This window comes from Bicyclus anynana, chromosome 8, assembly GCF_947172395.1.
Source record: "Bicyclus anynana chromosome 8, ilBicAnyn1.1, whole genome shotgun sequence".
In the NCBI taxonomy this organism is placed as follows: domain Eukaryota; kingdom Metazoa; phylum Arthropoda; class Insecta; order Lepidoptera; family Nymphalidae; genus Bicyclus; species Bicyclus anynana.
In genome coordinates this window covers 2,583,340-2,602,596 of record NC_069090.1, presented here as the reverse complement: position 1 = coordinate 2,602,596, position 19,257 = coordinate 2,583,340, and the positions used below count along the sequence as shown (strand labels likewise).

At 37.9% G+C, this 19,257-nt stretch overlaps 1 protein-coding gene across 3 annotated transcripts in view; it reads right to left on the bottom strand.

Annotated features, from left to right (window-relative positions):
* LOC112045120 (uncharacterized) overlaps positions 1-19,257 on the bottom strand; it is a 48,100-nt gene that overhangs the window by 5,910 nt on the left and 22,933 nt on the right. Inside the window, exons 1-17 of one of the 3 annotated variants that reach the window (XM_052882796.1) lie at positions 11,393-11,670; positions 9,484-9,574; positions 8,237-8,742; positions 7,886-8,033; positions 7,270-7,465; positions 7,083-7,159; positions 6,155-6,353; positions 5,362-5,497; positions 4,771-4,888; positions 4,198-4,390; positions 3,534-3,693; positions 2,652-3,162; positions 2,296-2,461; positions 2,147-2,189; positions 1,773-1,880; positions 1,236-1,369; positions 56-458 (exon numbers count right to left, since the gene is read on the bottom strand). In XM_052882796.1, the coding sequence (XP_052738756.1) occupies positions 56-458; positions 1,236-1,369; positions 1,773-1,880; positions 2,147-2,189; positions 2,296-2,461; positions 2,652-3,162; positions 3,534-3,693; positions 4,198-4,390; positions 4,771-4,888; positions 5,362-5,497; positions 6,155-6,353; positions 7,083-7,159; positions 7,270-7,465; positions 7,886-8,033; positions 8,237-8,742; positions 9,484-9,542 (3,157 nt within the window). In that variant the 5' untranslated portion in view covers positions 9,543-9,574; positions 11,393-11,670. Of the gene's footprint in view, positions 1-55; positions 459-1,235; positions 1,370-1,772; positions 1,881-2,146; positions 2,190-2,295; positions 2,462-2,651; positions 3,163-3,533; positions 3,694-4,197; positions 4,391-4,770; positions 4,889-5,361; positions 5,498-6,154; positions 6,354-7,082; positions 7,160-7,269; positions 7,466-7,885; positions 8,034-8,236; positions 8,743-9,483; positions 9,575-10,958; positions 11,115-11,392; positions 11,671-19,257 lie in introns of those variants that run through there. The other 2 variants (XM_052882795.1, XM_024081201.2) reach the window with 2 other exon arrangements.

Sequence of the window (19,257 nt, the reverse complement as noted above, 5' to 3'; positions counted from 1 at the left end):
CTATACTCCACATGAATACCTACAAATGCTATCTATAAATATTTACTCAACTCACCTGGAGGACTTATTTCTTCTGATTGTTCAATATTCATATCTTCTGAACTGCTTCTTAGAATAGCTTCGTTACTTTCTCTTACTATTCGGCGCAATACAATCTTCTCTTTTACTTCTCTCTTAACTCTTACTTCTGTTTCAGTAACATTGACTTTATTGGCGTCCAAAAAGTTAGATTCTGCTATCATTTCGTCATTAATCTGGTTTTTCAATGACTCGTTGTCTGTTTTCTGGACTTTCGACGTATTTTTTTCTGGTATGGCTGGGGATAAAGGTACCTTTTCTCTGGAAGGATTAGGTTCTAGTGGACGGTGGAAAGTCTCATTCAAGTCTTTATCTGATCTAGATCTCTCTAAGGGTTCCTGGTTTTCGTACGTCTGTGGCGAATCTAAACCACATGATGACTGAAATGAAAAAAATCATTAGAAACAGTCCCATTAAAGTTCATCATGTTTGACAATATCAGAAAAGTCTTGCTCTCAAAATAACGTCATGCAAATTATTTGTTTAACGGTTGTTATTTTGATAGTTAATAATTGTTGGCATTATAGGGAAAAGGCAAGAAAGATTTTGCTTGAGGATCATTGGCTGGATTTTTGAATCCACAATATGAAATTTTCCTTAGTATTAAATTATACGTTAGAAAAATACTTAAATGTGATAATTGAATTAAAGTTTATATCTGTTCCTAACTATACATAAGGATCTTACCAACAAAGCGTACAATATTAATCTTGAAATTTTTCGTACATCCTTTTTAAGAGCAGCGTGTAAAGAACAAGATTTTGAATACATAAAATTCTGAATAGCACACAAAAAATTAAATTATAGAACTTTCTACATTGATAACCTGTAACCAGAACAGGCTATTTTTTATGATGAAAACAATTTTATTCTACGAATTGACCAATATGTAATACATTATACAATACAGTTGTAAATCTGGGTAGGTACCTACTACTACCATGGTGTCAAGGATATATTTGCCGGTGAAACTGACACATCAAGTTGACGGATAGAGAGCGGTACTTTGTATGTGCCCCTTGCATACCCTGAGAAGTGTCACTGTTTATAAGTGATGGTTTTCCACTTTCCATCAGGTGGGCAATTTGGTCTGTTAAATTAAATACATATAAATCAGATGATAAGCAATATATCTAGACATCTAATATATCTCTTACCTGGCATTCCGCATCCAGTTCATTGTCAGTATTGACGGTAAATGTGCATCCGCTACCGATGACGTCAGCGATGCGAGATACTAACACCGGTGTGTCCAGTTCTACGAGCGACGGTTCTGATGTTTGTTCTATATCTGCAACAAATAAATATATGTTTGCTGTTTCATCATCTTTCATGTTTCATAAAATTTCGGTTTACTAAATGACTGATTTTTCATCAGTTTGTAGATTTTCATAGTTGTTGTTCGCTTCGTAAAATTTGTCGTTAATAAGCTTCGTAAAATTTGCTCCGGACGACCTATCTAAAATTTTATTGTCTTGTTAACAATTTAATTTTTACTTTACTCCTTTTTGGATATAGATTTAATTATCTTCTGGCTTATTCTATCATATTCTCTCTTCTTATTATCATCACCCATTATATGTCCACTGGACTTAGGTCTCTTTTAAGTAGCACCAGCCCTGAATTTTTGGCTTTTGCATCAAATCCACGGCTTATTATTATGTCCAACCATAATTCTGAGAAGCAATACTTACGGAGTACGTTTTTGACATAATTCTTGGATGCATGCAGCGTTGTAGCGGTGGAGTGTGTTGGTGGACTCGACGTTGTGTACTCTGGACTTGTTTTATACGGACCTTTCTCTGTGTGAAACAGAATGACATTATTACTTATTAGTATTTATAGTATGCACATATTCACACAGAAATCAATAAGAAGTAAAGATCCACACACGAAAAAATAGTATAGTAGTAGTATAGTAGTAGTTGGTATATAATTTTTATTTTAAATTTTTATAAAAATTGATGAAATTAATTTTTTTTTGCGATTTTCAGAAACTGAAAACAATTTTGAACCGATTTTTTTTCTACAAAAATAAGAAAATAACAAGCTTATGGCTAAAACATACCTTTTACATTTTTTTTCGATGCTGAAGGTGCTGGTTTTAAGTTCTGCAACAATTATATAATATTAATTTATTATTATAGTATTATTTTTAAAAATTAAAATAGGTTTTTTTTAAAAGATTTAAAATATATTAGTTTATTTCATAATTACCTTTATTTGATTCAGGTCTGGAGGTGTAGCTCTATGGGTGGACGCTGTATTGAGGTTTATTTTCCCATGGTATTGGTAGTTCGAGAATTTCTCGTGCATGCGTATTTCCTTCATAGATAACAGTTCTTGATGTTCTCTGAAGTACAGGGCTGACATAACCACCAGGCTACGAACGAAGGATGAGACAAATTAAAGAAAACGAAGAAAATCCAACAAAAAATTTCAATTACAGAGTTTTTGATTTTTTTTACTTAGCTGTGTTTTATATGATTTAATTAGGTATAACCTATACTGTTGGCGTATCCAATAAATAAACATTAAAATGGAACGACGGGCAGAAAATAAAGCTAACTTACCAAACAGCCATTATAAAAATCAATATAGTTATGATTATCTGCAGAAATTTATTCGATATCAGTTCACTGCTGGCATCCCCATATTTATATTTCTTCCGACAGCAGAAAGGTAGCTTAGTATTGCCATTCCCAAAACTGTCTTCATCCCTCAGCCATAGACAAGAGTCTTTCTTTTTTGAGGCAACACTGAAATTGTCATCTGGCAACTTTTGAGCAATAGAATCTAAAGTACTAACATAAGTTGGATATGTGTTTTCATTTTCCGATTTTTCTTTACTAGAATGATATCTGACACACGTTTTGTTGTAGTTGTAGTATTTGCCATATTTGGCGTAGTTGTTGTGACAGTTTTTGCACTGTTTTCGGGTAAATTTTGGGGAGTTATGACTTAGTTTGTGGCAACATTCATGTCGGCGGATACTTCGGGCGATGTCACGAATCTGGTCTATGGAAATGTTTCCGTCGCTGTAGAATGATTTCGACGAGGCTGATACGCCTGAGAATCTGGAATCTAGAATGAAAAAAAAATAATAATATTGTGAGGCGTGTAATAACTAACGAGTTGAAAATTGCCAATAATCATAATGGTAGTTCATCATACAATTATAATTTAAAACAGTAATATTTTAGAATTGATAGATCTTTTAGACAGTCGTGGGGCCTCAAATTACCTATTAGAAAAGTCTACTTACAGGCAAAAGCTTAAGCTATTTTATAATAATTTCAAGAATCGATTGTAATTTTTATACTATAAAGACGATGATATGAGGGAAATCTGACTATGTTAGTCAGTCATCTTTAGCTAGTCAACATTCATCAATATCATCGCGTTAGATCTCTCAGAGTACTCTCTCAGATCATTGATTATGGTTTATCACTTACCATTACTAACACTTGACCTGGAGCTGTCTCGTCGTTGCAATACGCTGATCTTACAGAGTTTCTTGTTGATCCTTTCCAGCTGATCGATCCTGGATTCCAGATTACCAGTCACTTTGCACAACTCTTTGACTGCTCCAAGATTTTCCATAAATATGCGATCCTGTGGTAAACACACATTTCATCTTATTCAATGCAATTCAGAAAACCTTCCAGATGTCCTGTTTTCTATTGGGAGATTATTAGGAAGACATTAAATCTAAAATGCGCGCCACTAGATATCTCGTGAAGAACAAAGGATATATTGTCGACCAATAGCTACAAATAGAAAATAGAATCTTAGGCCTAGTAAAAGTGAAATGCTAAATATTTTATTCATATTTAGTATTATTTCTGTCATCAGGCATTGTTGTTGTTTTTTAAAGTACCTATATTTCCCGATTAAATGACCATCATATAAGTCGTAATCTTAACACAAATTTAATAGGTAGATGGATAAGTTTGACGCAGGGCAGCATAATTTAACAAGTGATCCTAACACGTCCATCAAAGTAGATCGCCCTTATCAGAGCAATCTGATTGGCGATGGTTTGCAACTTAACCAACTCCTTGTCCCAACCAACAATAGGTCAACTCCTTGTCCCATCAACTATTATCATAAAAATACCTTATTAACAACGAGGAACTTGGGTATAGTATCTCCATTGGGTAGTGTGACGTCGCCCGCTTCTTTCACCGCATCAGGTAGAACTTTCCGGACCTCCTGAGCTACTACTCCTGTATCAGTCAGCGGCGCGGGCGATCTGGGATCGAAGCCCAACAGGCCGGAATGTTCCGCGAATGATGGGTCATAGTTGAATCTGTGAAAGAAATCCGCCAGGACATCATGATTTTTTTGCCATCACTAGTAGAGCGAGAGTTCGTGATGGACTGCTACTACTTAAACGTCATTCTATGGAAGTCGAAAGTTCAGGATCAGCCCATGTTTCTGCCATAAGTAAGTAATTGTACCTCGTTATGGTAATGGTTTTAGAAGGTAACGTAAGTCCAAGGTGATCCAAGATCAAAGTCCAGGTTAAGCTGTCCAAGTATATTCGTCAGACACTTAATGGCAACCTTATGCACTTTTAAGGGTTGACAAAGTTTCAGATTAAAATAGGGAAGAACAATCTTGGGGTTTTACTCTTCTACGAAAGTATTATTTGAATAGTAGTTTTTAAGCTAAATAAAAAGTACTCACTTAACAACTCTAATACTTTGTACATTTTTCAGTTGCTGCGCTGTATCCAACTCTTCAATATTGTGCTTGGCTCTTGCGTCTGATGGATGAACTATGTGGCCCATTACCTTCAAATTACCTGCAACAATACGAACCAATATAACATATTTACAAAGGACACTGTCGTGGAATTTGACCTTACTTTAAGCTACAATACAATAAGAAACTTAAGTTAACTTATCCTAATAACTAGACAAATGCCCACGTAGAATGGTGGCATGAATATTGGCTGTATTTTCGCGTTAGAGAGCCAGGCTGGTCCTTTGCGCAAAAAACGAGCCAGTCGAGGAAAATAACCGCGGTGAAATAATTCGGGGTAATTTTTTGGCACTCACTGCGACTCTATGGCCCAAGGGTCTTCAGGGCAAAAAGAACTTTGTAACTCTTACAATGTTTCTGGCAAGAGTTGGTAAGAGTTAGTGCCGTGAGGCGTTCCTCCTCCGTACCTCGGCGAGCAAGTTAAGCTCATAAACATAATGACCATAAGCCCGCCACTGCACTTTGGAGCAGGGTGGTGACTCCCTGCCCTGTAGTGGGCCATGTATTCCTTACCATTGATGACGCAGGATTCATCCGGTCGGTCAGTGTTAATGCCCACTCTCCCGTTGTAGTGTACGCTGTTGTCTGAAACACCTCGCTGCCACCAGTTCTCTGTGCAGTCTGCTTCGAACTGGCCGGGGTTAGAAGCCTGGATGGGACAAACAGCATTTCATTAAGGCCTCCTTAACCTTATTTATGGTAATTGATTGACGAACCATGCAGAAGATCTGTTGATATTCAAGGAGCAAGTGCAAAGTGCCGCCCCATGGTAATCAACCTAGGCGTAAGTGTTAAGGCGTATGTGCCACGGGTAACCATGCCCTTCATATTTTGCACAGAAATGTTACTTGGCAGCAGAAACAAGCAAAGCCTATCACATGCTTTATATTTGCTGCTCCAGACTTACGTACGTACGTACGACTTTCCCGTACGTACTCTGACAATGTCATAAAACGTTTTAGTTCCCACCCACCCACTCACAAAAAGTTGTACATTACTACTGACAACAGATACTTTTTAAATCTGCCCTTCATAGTAAGACTAATTGTCTTGTGGCAGGCATAAACCGTGGCTAGTTACCACCCTACGGGCAAAGACGTACCGTAAAGCGATTAAGCGTTCCGATACGATGCCGCGTACGTTGAAGGCGCGGGTAGAATATTATTGTACCTATACCAAGTAATTAATCTTCGATTTCATCATTACTTAACATCATGTGTCAGTCAAGGGCTAACTTATCAAAGAACAAAAAAATAATGCACTTATTAGTTTTTTGCCACCAATAAATAAATGAAATCCAACTCACCCTAACGATGATCCTGTCGCTAGCCTGCGCCGCCAGTATGAAGTCAGCATGAGAAGCGTGTGCTCGCAAGGCTACAACTAGCTGGAAGTGCCTTTGGTCGGGGTTGGGTCGGCCCTTCTTGCGCATGTTGTTATTTGTGGTCTCCGCGAAGTGGAGTCTACCTATTGTGACCTTTGTGCCTTCGCGACGGAGGTCGACTCTGTTGATAATTTTCAAGTTATCATTTATCATTATCATTATTAGCCGATTGACGTCCACAGCTGGACATAGGCGACAGTGAAGCTATGGTCGAACCGCGACGTACAATCGCATCCACGGTGGGGATCAACCCCTATGCATTCTGTAAAGTTACAGCGATGTGACATCGTTCATTTCCGTGGCTACTACGTTGTTAGTGACATTTTATTTTTGGCATCCCATAGTAATAAAGTTCAATTTGTAATAAAACTTGTTACAGGCGAATATTACATCCACGAGTATAAAATTGCGCAATCACACCCCAGCTTTTAAGCTACAACATTTGTTTTCATGGCAACTTGTTATTATTTTTGGCATCCTATAAACATAAAGTTCAAAACGCATTATAAGCGAAAAGTTCTTCCACGAGTGTAAAGCTTCAGTGTAAAGTCCCAAATATTATAATGAAATTCAAGAATGCGTCGATGTGAACACGACTGCTGCTACAAGTACAAATTCGTATTTTACATCTGATCACCAACGGGCACGCCTTAGCGGACGCGAGTTGGACGCGTTGGTTTAGTCGTAACTTAAAGACTTCCAAATAAACCGGTTTCGAGCCGTCAGTTCTGCGACTTCCTGTAACCCGCTTGATATCATTGGTCCTATGCCGTAACACTATGCTTTCCGCAGGGTCGCCATTTCAGTCCCTTGGGACAAAACGTCAACGTATTATAAAAGGACTACTTACGGAACTGGATGGAAAGGTTTCTTTGTTCTGTCTGATTGACTTTGTTCAATTCTTACTTCTTGACTTGGGTCTTCCGCCTAAAACAATATTAGATCTCTAAATTATACCATATTTCGATAGTTTTTTTTTAGTAATTCAAACTTACAAAACTCTCTCTGTCTATTTACGTCGTAGGTTAAAAATTTACCTTAACGCCATAAAAATGCAGGCAGAAGTTGCTGATTTTCTTGAATCCTTCTGTCGTCTTTACATATTGCGGGTCACCCTGTATCTGTATCTGACACGTCACTTGGAAGTGGTTCTTCTTTTGGCAGACGAAGGCTTCGTCTATTTGTGAGAAGTTGAAGCCTTTGTCCGCACCGACTATGTAGGATGGAGTAGATCTGAGAACATGAACAAGAGATCTTGTTCTATCTTATTCAATCTTGAAATATGAGAACTGAAGAAGCCAGATCTTACCTATAGGCAATTGATGTGCAATATTGATCACATTTTGGTATAAGCTATCTTGGTTATGGAGTATTTGGGGAGTATTTCACCGCGGCTAGTTGCCCCGACTGGTGATTTCGTTCACCAGTCTGCTGTTGGCTCATTTTTTGCGCAAATGCTCAGCGCGGAAATGCAGCCAGTATTCTTGCCACCATTCCACGTGAGCATGATTTGTATAGTTATTAGAATAAGCTACCTAGATTAGTTAGCTAAACGAGTCCAAGCAACTAGCCGCAATGAAATTGTTCGGAGATTTTTTTGACACAGCGAAAAATTTAGGCTTTAACACATAACTTAGCCAAAAGAATACTCACAAGGGCTTCAAGTTGCAGTCGTATAAGGAATGCCAAACGTTCTGCTGAAAGTTCGAGAACCGTATGCACTGCAGCGGAGCGTCGTCGCCTGCTTCGGAACCGTCTACAGATGGCGGCGGCCGAACCACTGTCTCCGGTGATAGTGCAGCTAGGAAATTCACAAGTTAGTATTATCAACCAATTAGAAGACGCCGGGGTGCCGGTTTCCGTAGGAATACGGCGATAAAATTCCTCGATAAATGGACTATCTAACGCTGAAAATATTTCTCAAATCGGACCAGTCATTCCTGAGATTAGCGCGTTCAAACAAACAAACAAATTTTTCAGTTTTATAATATTAGTGTAGATTACCTGGTTCACATTTTACTTGTGAGTTGATATCTTGAGAGTGTTTCCTCTTCTTCCCGCTAGGTTCTTGAAGGTTTGTGTACACAGGTGTCAGCGTTTCATGTCCCAACGCAACTAACTGAGGATTTATCAGACCTTGTTCCAGATCTGGCAACTCCACCCTCATTTGATTGTACCGATTCTGGTACGCAATAGGATCCGCTAGACCCAAGTCATGACGAACTGACCTTAACCCTAAATCAACTATGTTAGCATCTTGGGGTAGAACGACTACATCATTTAAATTGGACCTTAATACTTCATGGTCTATATTATCTGTTTTTAGCTCCTCGTAAATATAGTCGCCATTTTGTTGAAGGATTTCATGGGGCGTCATGTGGTCTGGTACCAGCATGTAATCAGCTCCTAATACGGTTTGGGATACGGCGATTGTGTGGGACACTTGGGTTTCAGGGCTGTAAGGGTTCTCTGAACCCGAGTCTGGTGGACTTTCTGGTAGCTGGTGGCCCCTGGGAAAACAAAATTAATTTTAACAACGAACTACTAACTTGTTACACTTGGTCGTAAAATGTTATTTAAAATAATGCTTTCAAAACATAACCAACACTCGAATTACCGACTAGATAAGTAGTCAACGTGGGTTCTTAAATCTCTAACCTTATATGAACAATTTTATGAAAGAGGAATATTGTGGGCATACTAATGCAGTTTCTTTTAGGCAACTGAAGAACTAATAAATATCAGAATTTCAATTTATTGAAATGACAATAGTGAGCCAGTATCTTTTAGCCGTAGGTTTTAAACCCCAATTAATTTCAGCTGATGTTCACTGTAATAAGCCTTTTGTAAGTAAGTAACTCCGTGATAGCCCAGTGGATATGACCTCTCCCTCCGATTCCGGAGGGTGTGGATTTGAATCCGATCCGGGGCAAGAACCTCCAACTTTTCAGTTGGGTGCATTTTAAGAAATTAAATATCACGTCTCTCAAACGGTGAAGAAAAACATCGTGAGGAAACCTGCATACCAGAGAATTTTCTTGATTCTCTGCGTGCTCTGCTAATCCGCATTGGGCAGGTGTGGTGGACAATTGGCCTAACCCTTCTCATTCTAAGAGGAGATTCGAGCTTAGCAGTGAGCCGAATATGGGTTGATAACAAATGAAGTTAGTAACTTCCTAATACTACGGCTGAGAAGGAACGTATATTGGCTGAGAAGGAACGAAGAAGTTGATTTACAGTTTGTAGCTTACCCGATTCGACGCGCGTCGATGGGTTGCGGCGGGTAGCATCCCTCGCCGACGGGGGCCATGAAAGCCTCCAACTCGTCTATCAGTCCCGGGCCTGCAACAATACGAAAATAAAGACTTTAATAACTTCCATTACATTTTATACAGGGCTGACGTAGGGTTGGCAACCGTACTATAATATTTGGCTGGTGGGAGGCTTTGGCCGTGGCTAGTTACCACCCTACCGACAAAGACGTACCGCCAAGCGATTTAGCGTTCCGGTACGGTGTCGTGTAGAAACCGAAAGGGGTGTGGATTTTCATCCTCCTCCTAACAAGTTGGCCCGCTTCCATCTTAGATTGCATCATCACTTACCATCAGGTGAGATTGTAGTCAAGGGCTAACTTAAACAAACATAATCCACTATTAACTAATTAATGTGAATTAGGACAATATGATAATGCAATGCTTGTACTATACAAAAACAAACTGTCACAACAGTTTCCTTGTTCCCCTTTCTAATAAATCGAACTAGCAAAGAGGAATAAGGAAAAATGTAATATGCGCATACAAAATGTTCATGTTTAACGTGATAGCGTGCTGAGTCGATATGACGTGCCAAGACTGAGTCGAGTCAAGTAAAGTCAAGCACAAGTTTGTCTTGGACTGAAATATATCACAAGCTGTGGTTACTGAAGAGGCAGTTTCTAATACATGTGTAGCCTAAAATATGTACGTACTGACTTCCAAAATGGTTATTAGGTTATCCATTTCACGTAAATGTTTTTGAGGATTGGAGTACTATGATTACTTTATTTTTAAGGTTCCGTAACTTATAAGGAAAAACCCTTATAAGATCATTTTGTTGTCCGTCTCTTTGTCTGTCAAGAACCTTTCTTTCGGGAAGGCGTGGAGGTATGGAAATATGAAAGTGATCCCATAAAGTTGTGAAAAACGAAACTAAGTATAAGTTCACGTAAATAAATAAAAGTTAAGGCCGTTTTTCAACAATAAACGCATATTTCCGACACGGGAATGTTTCTCAAGGGAATCAAAACTCATAGGGTACTTCCCATTGACCTAAAACAATGTAATTTGGTAAGTAACATCGTTATAGACCACAAATACAAGAAAATTCTCAAAACTATACATTGAAAATCTTAAAAAACTAGCAAAAGCTACGCAATTCGACTCTTAAACAATTTATCCTACGTGTTCTGTACGTAGGATAAATTGTTTAAGAGTCGAATTCGGTGTAAAAGTCCGACTTACACTTGTCTGATTTTTTTTTCATCTGTCTGTTAGTCTTATGATATTTACTTATATAGACCGCAGACGAATACTGATCTAGACGGGTAGGTATAATTTTTGGAGAAGAAGAAAAAGAACGTATTAGATTAACTAAAATGACCAGACTGTCATTTTAAATAGTATCAAGCCATTCGCTAAGTAATCACTTGAGCTTTATCATATAAATTTCAGTAACATGTGGTACATACCCACTAATCGGCAGGTGACTACGCAGGGGATCACTAGTGGTCCGTAAAACAGTACATTGTGCATATTATTAAACTTCCACCCCTAATTTAAAGTTTAATTTCACACTACGTACTCTATTAAAAACTAAACTGACATTTTTAAGTTGTTTAAATATGAAGTAGATTGGTACTGTAACTTCCAACTAAATCTTTAAACGGTGTAAATATAAAATAAGTATATAATTTTCTAATATCCTAATAAGTAGGTACCTACCTAATATATGTTAAGAAAAGTTGATATGCAATTATGAAAAATCCTATTTTTCATGTTTTTCTAAACTGAATGGATAGCAATTAATTACAACAAATAATTCAAGGAAATCATGAACAAGTTTCAGAACTTTGTGTACTACACTACCGTGCACTATTTATCAATAGAAAAAAATACTGTTTACCTTGAAATTAAAAAAAATATTTATTAAAAATCTGAAATGTTGCATTTAAACTACAAAACTATAGAATTTCACTTTTTACTAATTTGCACTTTCTTTTTATGTTAATAAATAACTATTAAATAAAATTACGCTCACAAATTGTAGTTTAATGCACTGTTTAATAACACTACAATGAATTAAGTGTTAACAAATAACAAATGTTTACTAAATGTGGGAATTAATTATGTACATGAAGTGGCGCGTTTTCGCGTTCATACGGCGTGTCGAACGTTAAGACGTTAGAAAACAACTGTTTTGTTACGTGTATATTACTTGTTTAATTACGTCATGATTAATCAGACAGAAACTGTTGCGATAATAACACACACAACTGTAAATACATATAATTCCTAGATTTCAACTTTCTTTAAATTTTATACTTGACTAGTAGACCCCACGCGGTTTTATCCGCGTGGTTCCCGACCCCGTTGGAATACAGGGATAATATATAGCATATAGCCTTCCTCGATAAATGGGCTATTTGACACTGAAATAATTTTTCAAATTGGACCAGTAGTTCCTGAGATTAGCGCGTTCAATCAAACAAACAAACTCTTTATAATATTAGTATAGATTGGTTGGTAGCAGTCTATATCGTTTATGAATTTGGTTTTTAGAATTCCTGTTAGGCACATTTTTAGCCACGACCAAAAATATTCTGCATGTAACTGAAAACCTTGCGCTAGGTGCTGATAATTATTTAACCAAGTCTAGGTTTTTAAATATGAAACCTATTGAATTTCAGTGTGGACTAAATATAAGACTAGCGGACTACAAAACTTTAGATTTTCATACTAATATTGTATTCTAATATATAATTTTTATCTTGGAAAACTTATGATGCTGGCGGGAGATATGAAAACGAAATTACACGAAAATATTCCATTTTCGTCCTCAGTTACAAATAAGTCACATAATATGTAGATCGTTTTTGCTTAAACTGTTGATAGGACGATACTTTATGCTGAACTGAAGACAGTTGAATTATGTTATGAATTTGGGATTATATGAAATGTGTTTCAAATTTCTCATTTTCATTTATTGTAACGGTATCAGATGTCAATGAAAGACCGAGAAGCAGATTAGTGAGATGGAAAGTCTTTTGCTTTTCGTCTCATTGATATCACTGAATACCACCTGAAAGGGTTCTATTTGGCCCTGACATTAGAGTTATAAGTAACAGTAGTTAGTTAGTTATGTTTTGCTGTCTTAAGTTGTAGTAGTTTGTTATAAATGAACCCAAAAACAACTGGACCGATTCGAAAAAATATTTCACCGATAGCTACATTATCAAGAAGTAACAAAAGCTATATTTTATCCCCGTATTCCCACGGGAATGAAAACTACGCGTAAGAAACAAAGTTCTGCTAGTATATAGAGTATTAAATAATATACTGATTAATTGTCATTTTACTCTATATTCTATATATTCTGTTAGATCTATTATAACCACAATAGAACTAGAGCAAGTCTCTTTCACCAGTCTATTTACGCAAAGTATGAAACAACATTATGCATGTAACGTGCAATGTTACAGCTGAAGAATGCTAAACAAGTGAAAGGCGGGTGAACGGCTGATGCTACATTAGCTCTACAAGATGAACGGGACAGTAGGGTTCAGACTACTTTGTACTATATCTACATTCTACATTAGAGAGATTAATATTTTTGTATGTAACGAATAAACTGAAAAACTACTAGACTGATTTGGAAAATTCTTTCACCAATAGAGCTATATTATCTGGGAATAATATAGGCTATATTTTATCCCAGTATTCCCACGGGAACAGGAACTTTCACTTCGCAGAGAGCAGTGATAGTCACTGGGCAGAGGTCATATCCACTGGGATATGACCTCTGCCTCCGATTCCGGAGAGTGTGGGTTCGAATCCGGTCCGGGGCATGCACCTCCAACTTTTCAGTTGTGTGCATTTTAAGAAATTAAATATCACGTGTCTCAATCGGTGAAAGAAAACATCGTGAGGAAACCTGCATACCAGAGAATTATCTTCATTCTCTGCGTGTGTGAAGTCTGCTGATCCGCATTGGGCCAGCGTGGTGGACTATTGGCCTAACCCCTCTCATTCTGAGAGGAGACTCGAGCTCAGCAGTGAGCCGAATATGGGTTGATGACGACGATGTAGGGAAAAATCCCCAAAAAACCACAATTTTTTTTTAAATTTTCTTTTTATTGTAATTAATATACATACAAATCTCATCTTTCTAGTCCTTTGTCTTTTTAACTAACAACGGAATTAGTATGCAGATTTATATTTTCAATTACGTTTTTTAAGTTGGTCGACTATAACTCCATATATAGCAATTGTTTATTAGCCGTTATAGTTTTCCTTGTAATTTCATTATATACTTATATCCTACTTTCGTGAATTTTTTCACGTATGTATCCATAAACAACCGTTTAGCCGGTAGAGGGTAGGGACACGTGACTCTAACAAAAATTAGCTCTTAAAAGCTTACTATTTTACAAACGGATCCCTAAATCGAAATATGTTGGTAGAAGACCCCTTACAATTTTCAAAAACTAACCCAACGATATCCCCACTATGAAATGAACGAGCAAACGAAAATTCATAGGGAGGGTACCCTAAAAAAACCTTGTGGACTACGGAACCCTAAAAAGAAACATACTTATCACCATAAACCTGCCAACCCGCATTAGAGCAGCGTGTTGTGTCCTAAGCTTAATGACCCTTCTCCTTTATATGCTACAAGCAGGGATACCTGTGGCGCTAACATGCGATCAACGAGAAGAAGAGAAATAGACAAAAGTCAACGAATTACGGCGCTACCGGAAATATCGCTATCTCATTATTTTCGTTGGGACGAAAGAGGTAGGACTGGTCTAGGCCGCCATTGGTTGAAATTTCTTCTATTTCACGAGTGATGTCTTCGGCAGTGGCGCGCACAAGGCTTTCAACAGGGGTATGCACTAGAATTGTATGTAACAATTGGAAAGTTTCTTGTCCAACTATGTAATCTATGGTCGAACATCGGTTTGTATTGAGTCCTTAGGGTAGGCAGTGCATTTTTGCATCTACGAAGTGCACGCCGCTACCGATATTATTGATAGGAGCCCTAACATAAGATCAACTGGCCTATTCACTGATTTGAAATAAATTGAGAAATGGCATCTACTTACTGTATGATATCCACGAAGGGTTTTCGGTAGGCACCGGATGACATTTGTTACATAAAATCTCAATTTCGTTTATGTCAACTAACATAGTCAAAGTTAGTGAATTAGTCTGCAGACCTTGAAGTATTCTTTACAAGTTAGTCCTTGACTACAATCTCACCTGATGGTAAGTGATGATGCAGTCTAAGATGGAAGCGGGCTAACTTGTTAGGAGGAGGATGAAAATCCACACTCCTTTCGGTTTCTACACGGCATCGTACCGGAACGCTAAATCGCTTGGCGGTACGTCTTTGCCGGTAGGGTGGTAACTAGCCTTGGCCGAAGCCTCACCAGCTAGACCTGGACAAATTAAGAAAATCTCAGTCTGCCCAGCCGGGGATCGAATCCAGGACCGTTTTGTAAATCCACCGCGCATACCACTGCGCTACGGAGGCCGTAAAATATTATAAAGATCTAAGAATAGATTCAAGACCTCCTTAGTATGATTATCAAGGTATTCATCTAGGAATATCTACGTAATACCAAAGAACACAAGTAGGTTTTACTCTTTGAACTATATGCTAAAACCATAACTTACAAAAAAATAATAATCAGTCAATAACAAGCGTTTACCTTTTACTTTAGGGTGGATATACATTTCACACCCCAGTGGTTATGCTGGGGGTAGGTTCACACGATTATCTAAACAAATTAGCTCTCTACATGTACACCCCATATTTGTTCAGTCAACCAAATGATTAGGCAGGTTAATTGTTGAACTCAAACTAAATAATAAGTTCAAGGTTTGAACGTAAGCTTATAGAAACCTCCTGATAATAATAATTTATGTATACTATAAAGAACCACATAAATTTTGTAGTTAAAACGTGTTTAATTAAAACATCACTGGCTTGGCACCGCCTTCAAACTGATCAGAAGGTAGCACATAGGTAGGATGTTATTTTTTGCTTTTTAGTTAAAGTTATTTTTTGACTTGGAAGTCGGTTGAATTTTTTTGTTAAAATTTTTATTAATGAAGGATATTATAATCCATCTACATTCCAAATTTCAGCCAAATCGGTTTATCATTCATTATTTCTGAACTCATATTCGGCTAACTGCTGAGCTCGAGTCTCCTCTCAGAATAAGAGGGGTTAGGCCAATAGTCCACCACTTTAATTGAAATAAGAAAACTGAATTGAGACAATTCTCTGGTATGCAGGTTACCTCACGATGTTTTTCCTTCACCGTTTGAGACACGTAATATTTAATTTCATAAAATGCACATATCTGAAAAGTTATAGGTGCATGCCCCGGACCGGATTCGAACCCACACCCTCCGGAATCGGTGGCAGAGTTCAAATCCACTGGGCTATCACAGTTTTTAGTAGTAGTAACAAACTAGCACACACAACAAATACACTGTACACTATACACACAAACTTTCGTCTTTATAATATTAGTGTAGGTTATAAATATCTACTAATAATGATACTGTATATTTTTTTCAAAAGTCTGTACTAATATTATAAAGAGTTAGTTTGTGGTGCTGTAGGGGTAGGTACATCTGGTACGTACCTACCTGTGTAATAGTATGCTCTGGATCTACTGAACCAATTTTGAAAATTCTTTTACACTACCCCTAGAAAGCCACGTTATTTGTGAGCGTCATAGGCTGTATTTTATTCCGTATTCTCAAGGGAACAGAAACTACGCCGACGAAACCTGGGGGCGTTGGGGCTAGTGTAATGTAAGTAGGGTATGGTAACAAAAACCTTCTCTTCGCTTCGAAAACCTTCTCTTTTTTTGTCAAATAAAAAAAATGTCAATAATAATTAATTGATAATAGAAAAGACTTCCTTACGTGTATTAATATTAATCTACAAGTAAACTATTACTATCTTTAGTTTGCGGAAATTATTTTTCCTTTTCCGTACAATTATTATTTTTCCACAGGTAGATAAGTACCCACTCGGCACGTACATCCATGGACGCTCAGTGCTCAGAGGCGTGTAATGTAAATAATTATAATTATCGGTATTGTACGTAATTAATAGATTTATCGCGTGTTAATAACTGACATTGCGCCTGCGCCGACTGAATTACGATCTTTGGTATCTCGTTATTGTTACCTACTTGTGATTGATTTCGATTTTAGACAAAACGATAAACATTTTTTTTGGGACAGTTTTTTGGCACTTACCACGGTAGGTATGCCAGAGGAAAAAGTTATAAAGTAGCAGTGCCATCCTGAACCCAATCTGAGGCATAGTTATAATCATTATTATCATCGTTATCAGCCAATGGACATCCACTGCTGGACATAGGCCTCTGGCATGGACTTCCAAATACAAAGGTCTAGAGCCGCCAGCATCTCTGCTACCAGCTAGTTAGTTCGGTTAGTTATAATATGTATTTGTAATTAAACCAATTAAATCGGCAACCATGCTCTTCAGACTGGAACACAGCAATGCTGCTTGGCGTTAAACTAAGCTGCGATGTATCCCTGATTAGTTCAAGTCAGATCATCTCCCTAGTAAGTATGGTGGGGATACATTCCTCGAAGCACTGCTTCCTTGCCCGGGTAAGACGCGGCAGAACTTCTCGATTATGTTATTCCAGCCCCTTCGAGGCTGAAGCCATGCGGCCAGTGTCATGCATAAGGTACTCAACTAGGGAAAGCTATATACGTATAACTTATACCTTTTGGCTGGTGGGAGGCTTCGGCCGTGGCTAGTTACCACCCTACCGACAAAGACGTACCGCCAATCGATTAAGCGTTCCGGTATAATATCGTGTAGAAACCGAAAGGGGTGTGGATTTTCATCCTCCTCCTAACAAGTTAGTCCGCTTCCATCTTAGATTGCATCATCATTTACCATCAGGTGAGATTGTAGTCAAGGGCTAACTTGTAAAGAATAAAAAAAAAGTCCCCAGGCATAATTTTCGCTTAAAAGAAGTACGCACCATTGCTTGCTGCCTATCAGTCAGACAATTAATTTGTTTGGCGGCAGAAATAAGCCTGTCGGAAAAAAAGGTTCTCCAGACGATTACTGTTACAAAGAGTAAAAAATAAATGCTATGTTTCCTCAAATTATACCTATTTGAAACGATCCAAAGTTCAAAACGATCACATTCGCAAAGCATGACGTAGGGACAGATGGCGATTGGCGACGCCACATCACGGTGTCTAGCACTACGTGGACGGCGTTATCGGTGCTCTGCGGTGTTGTGTTACAATTACAATGTTATACAAATATAGGGACATTTGGAACCCTAGCCTGAGGCACAGCTTATATCTTTTGGCTTGCTACAGTCATGCCTGATGGAAGGCAATGATGAGGTCTAAGATGAAGTGAAGTGTGTAGAATATGCCTATTCACTCTCGCCTCTCTGGCAAGCACCTTCAAGTGCTTGCCAGGAAAACTCAGACTCTGGAAGGGCATTCCACGTCTTAACCGTTCTTATTACAAATGTTGATGCAAAACGTTTCGACTGGATGTCGACAACAAAAGGATGCCATTCACGCCGCCTCGCTGTATTGTGGTAGAATGGAGATAGGGCATAATGCCTGTGACAAGCCTCGAATGAGCTTATCTTGTCGTATGCTAGATTGTAAAGTTCCTGTGCAAACTCTCCAAAGTATATCCGGTAAAAGACCGATAAACAGGCGATGTTGGCGTTGCACCAGTGTTGTAAACTTTGCAGTTTCGTCCGTTTCAACGGTTCATTGTGGCGGACCTTGTATTTGTTTCATTTGTTGGAGACTCTTAAATCCCCTTTAACTGATACTGAACTGACTTTTTCCCCAATCTATTAAGATACGGTCCCACCCCGTATCTTAATAGGTTGGGGAAAAAAATTTTTGCGTATAGAGTGTGTATGAACTTGTAATAAAATCTCTTTGGCTATACCATTTGTATCTGGCTGGTTTTGGTGTCATTAAAAAGTTTGAATTTTAAAGAAAGCAATTCCAAATTCAAATTAGGATGTGTGATTTTCATTTAATTTTCTTATTGTTAAAATTAGTTAATCTAATGAAGAAATTGGATACATTGTTTGTATTGTTTGAATTGACCACAAAACGGTTTTGGCGCATTTGAAAAAAGTTGCTTAAAAAGCTCGATATTTTGGTGCCTCATGAGCTCACTGAAAGAAACCTAATGGTTCATTAGGTTTCTTTCAGTGAGCTCATGAGGTGTACTTATTTGTGATTCTTTATTGCAACGTAATGAAATCGAACCATTTTTGAACAACTAACTGGTGAAGAACTAACTTTATCTGATGATGAAAAGATCACGTACGACAAGAACGTGCGAATAAGATCGTGGTCAAAGGCCGGTCAGGCTTCACAGCCGCTATTGGTCGACACATTTTGTCTCTCTCTCGTCTCAAGAGATGTCGTGGTACGCATCTTAAGCCTGATGACTGACATAAACTGACAACTAGATATATAAGGTAATCCAGTATAGAGTTTGTGACCGGAATATTAAACGGATGGACGAAAAATTATTATTCATCCACGATGTCATGATTTATTCACACAAAATTAGATCAATCATACGACTCGCAAATAAAGAATGCGTAATTAGAGATAACAAACAGTTACGAGTATCATAGCTGCAAAATGTATACTAATATTATAAAGCTGAAGAGTTTGTTTGTTTGCTTGAACGCGCTAATCTCAGGA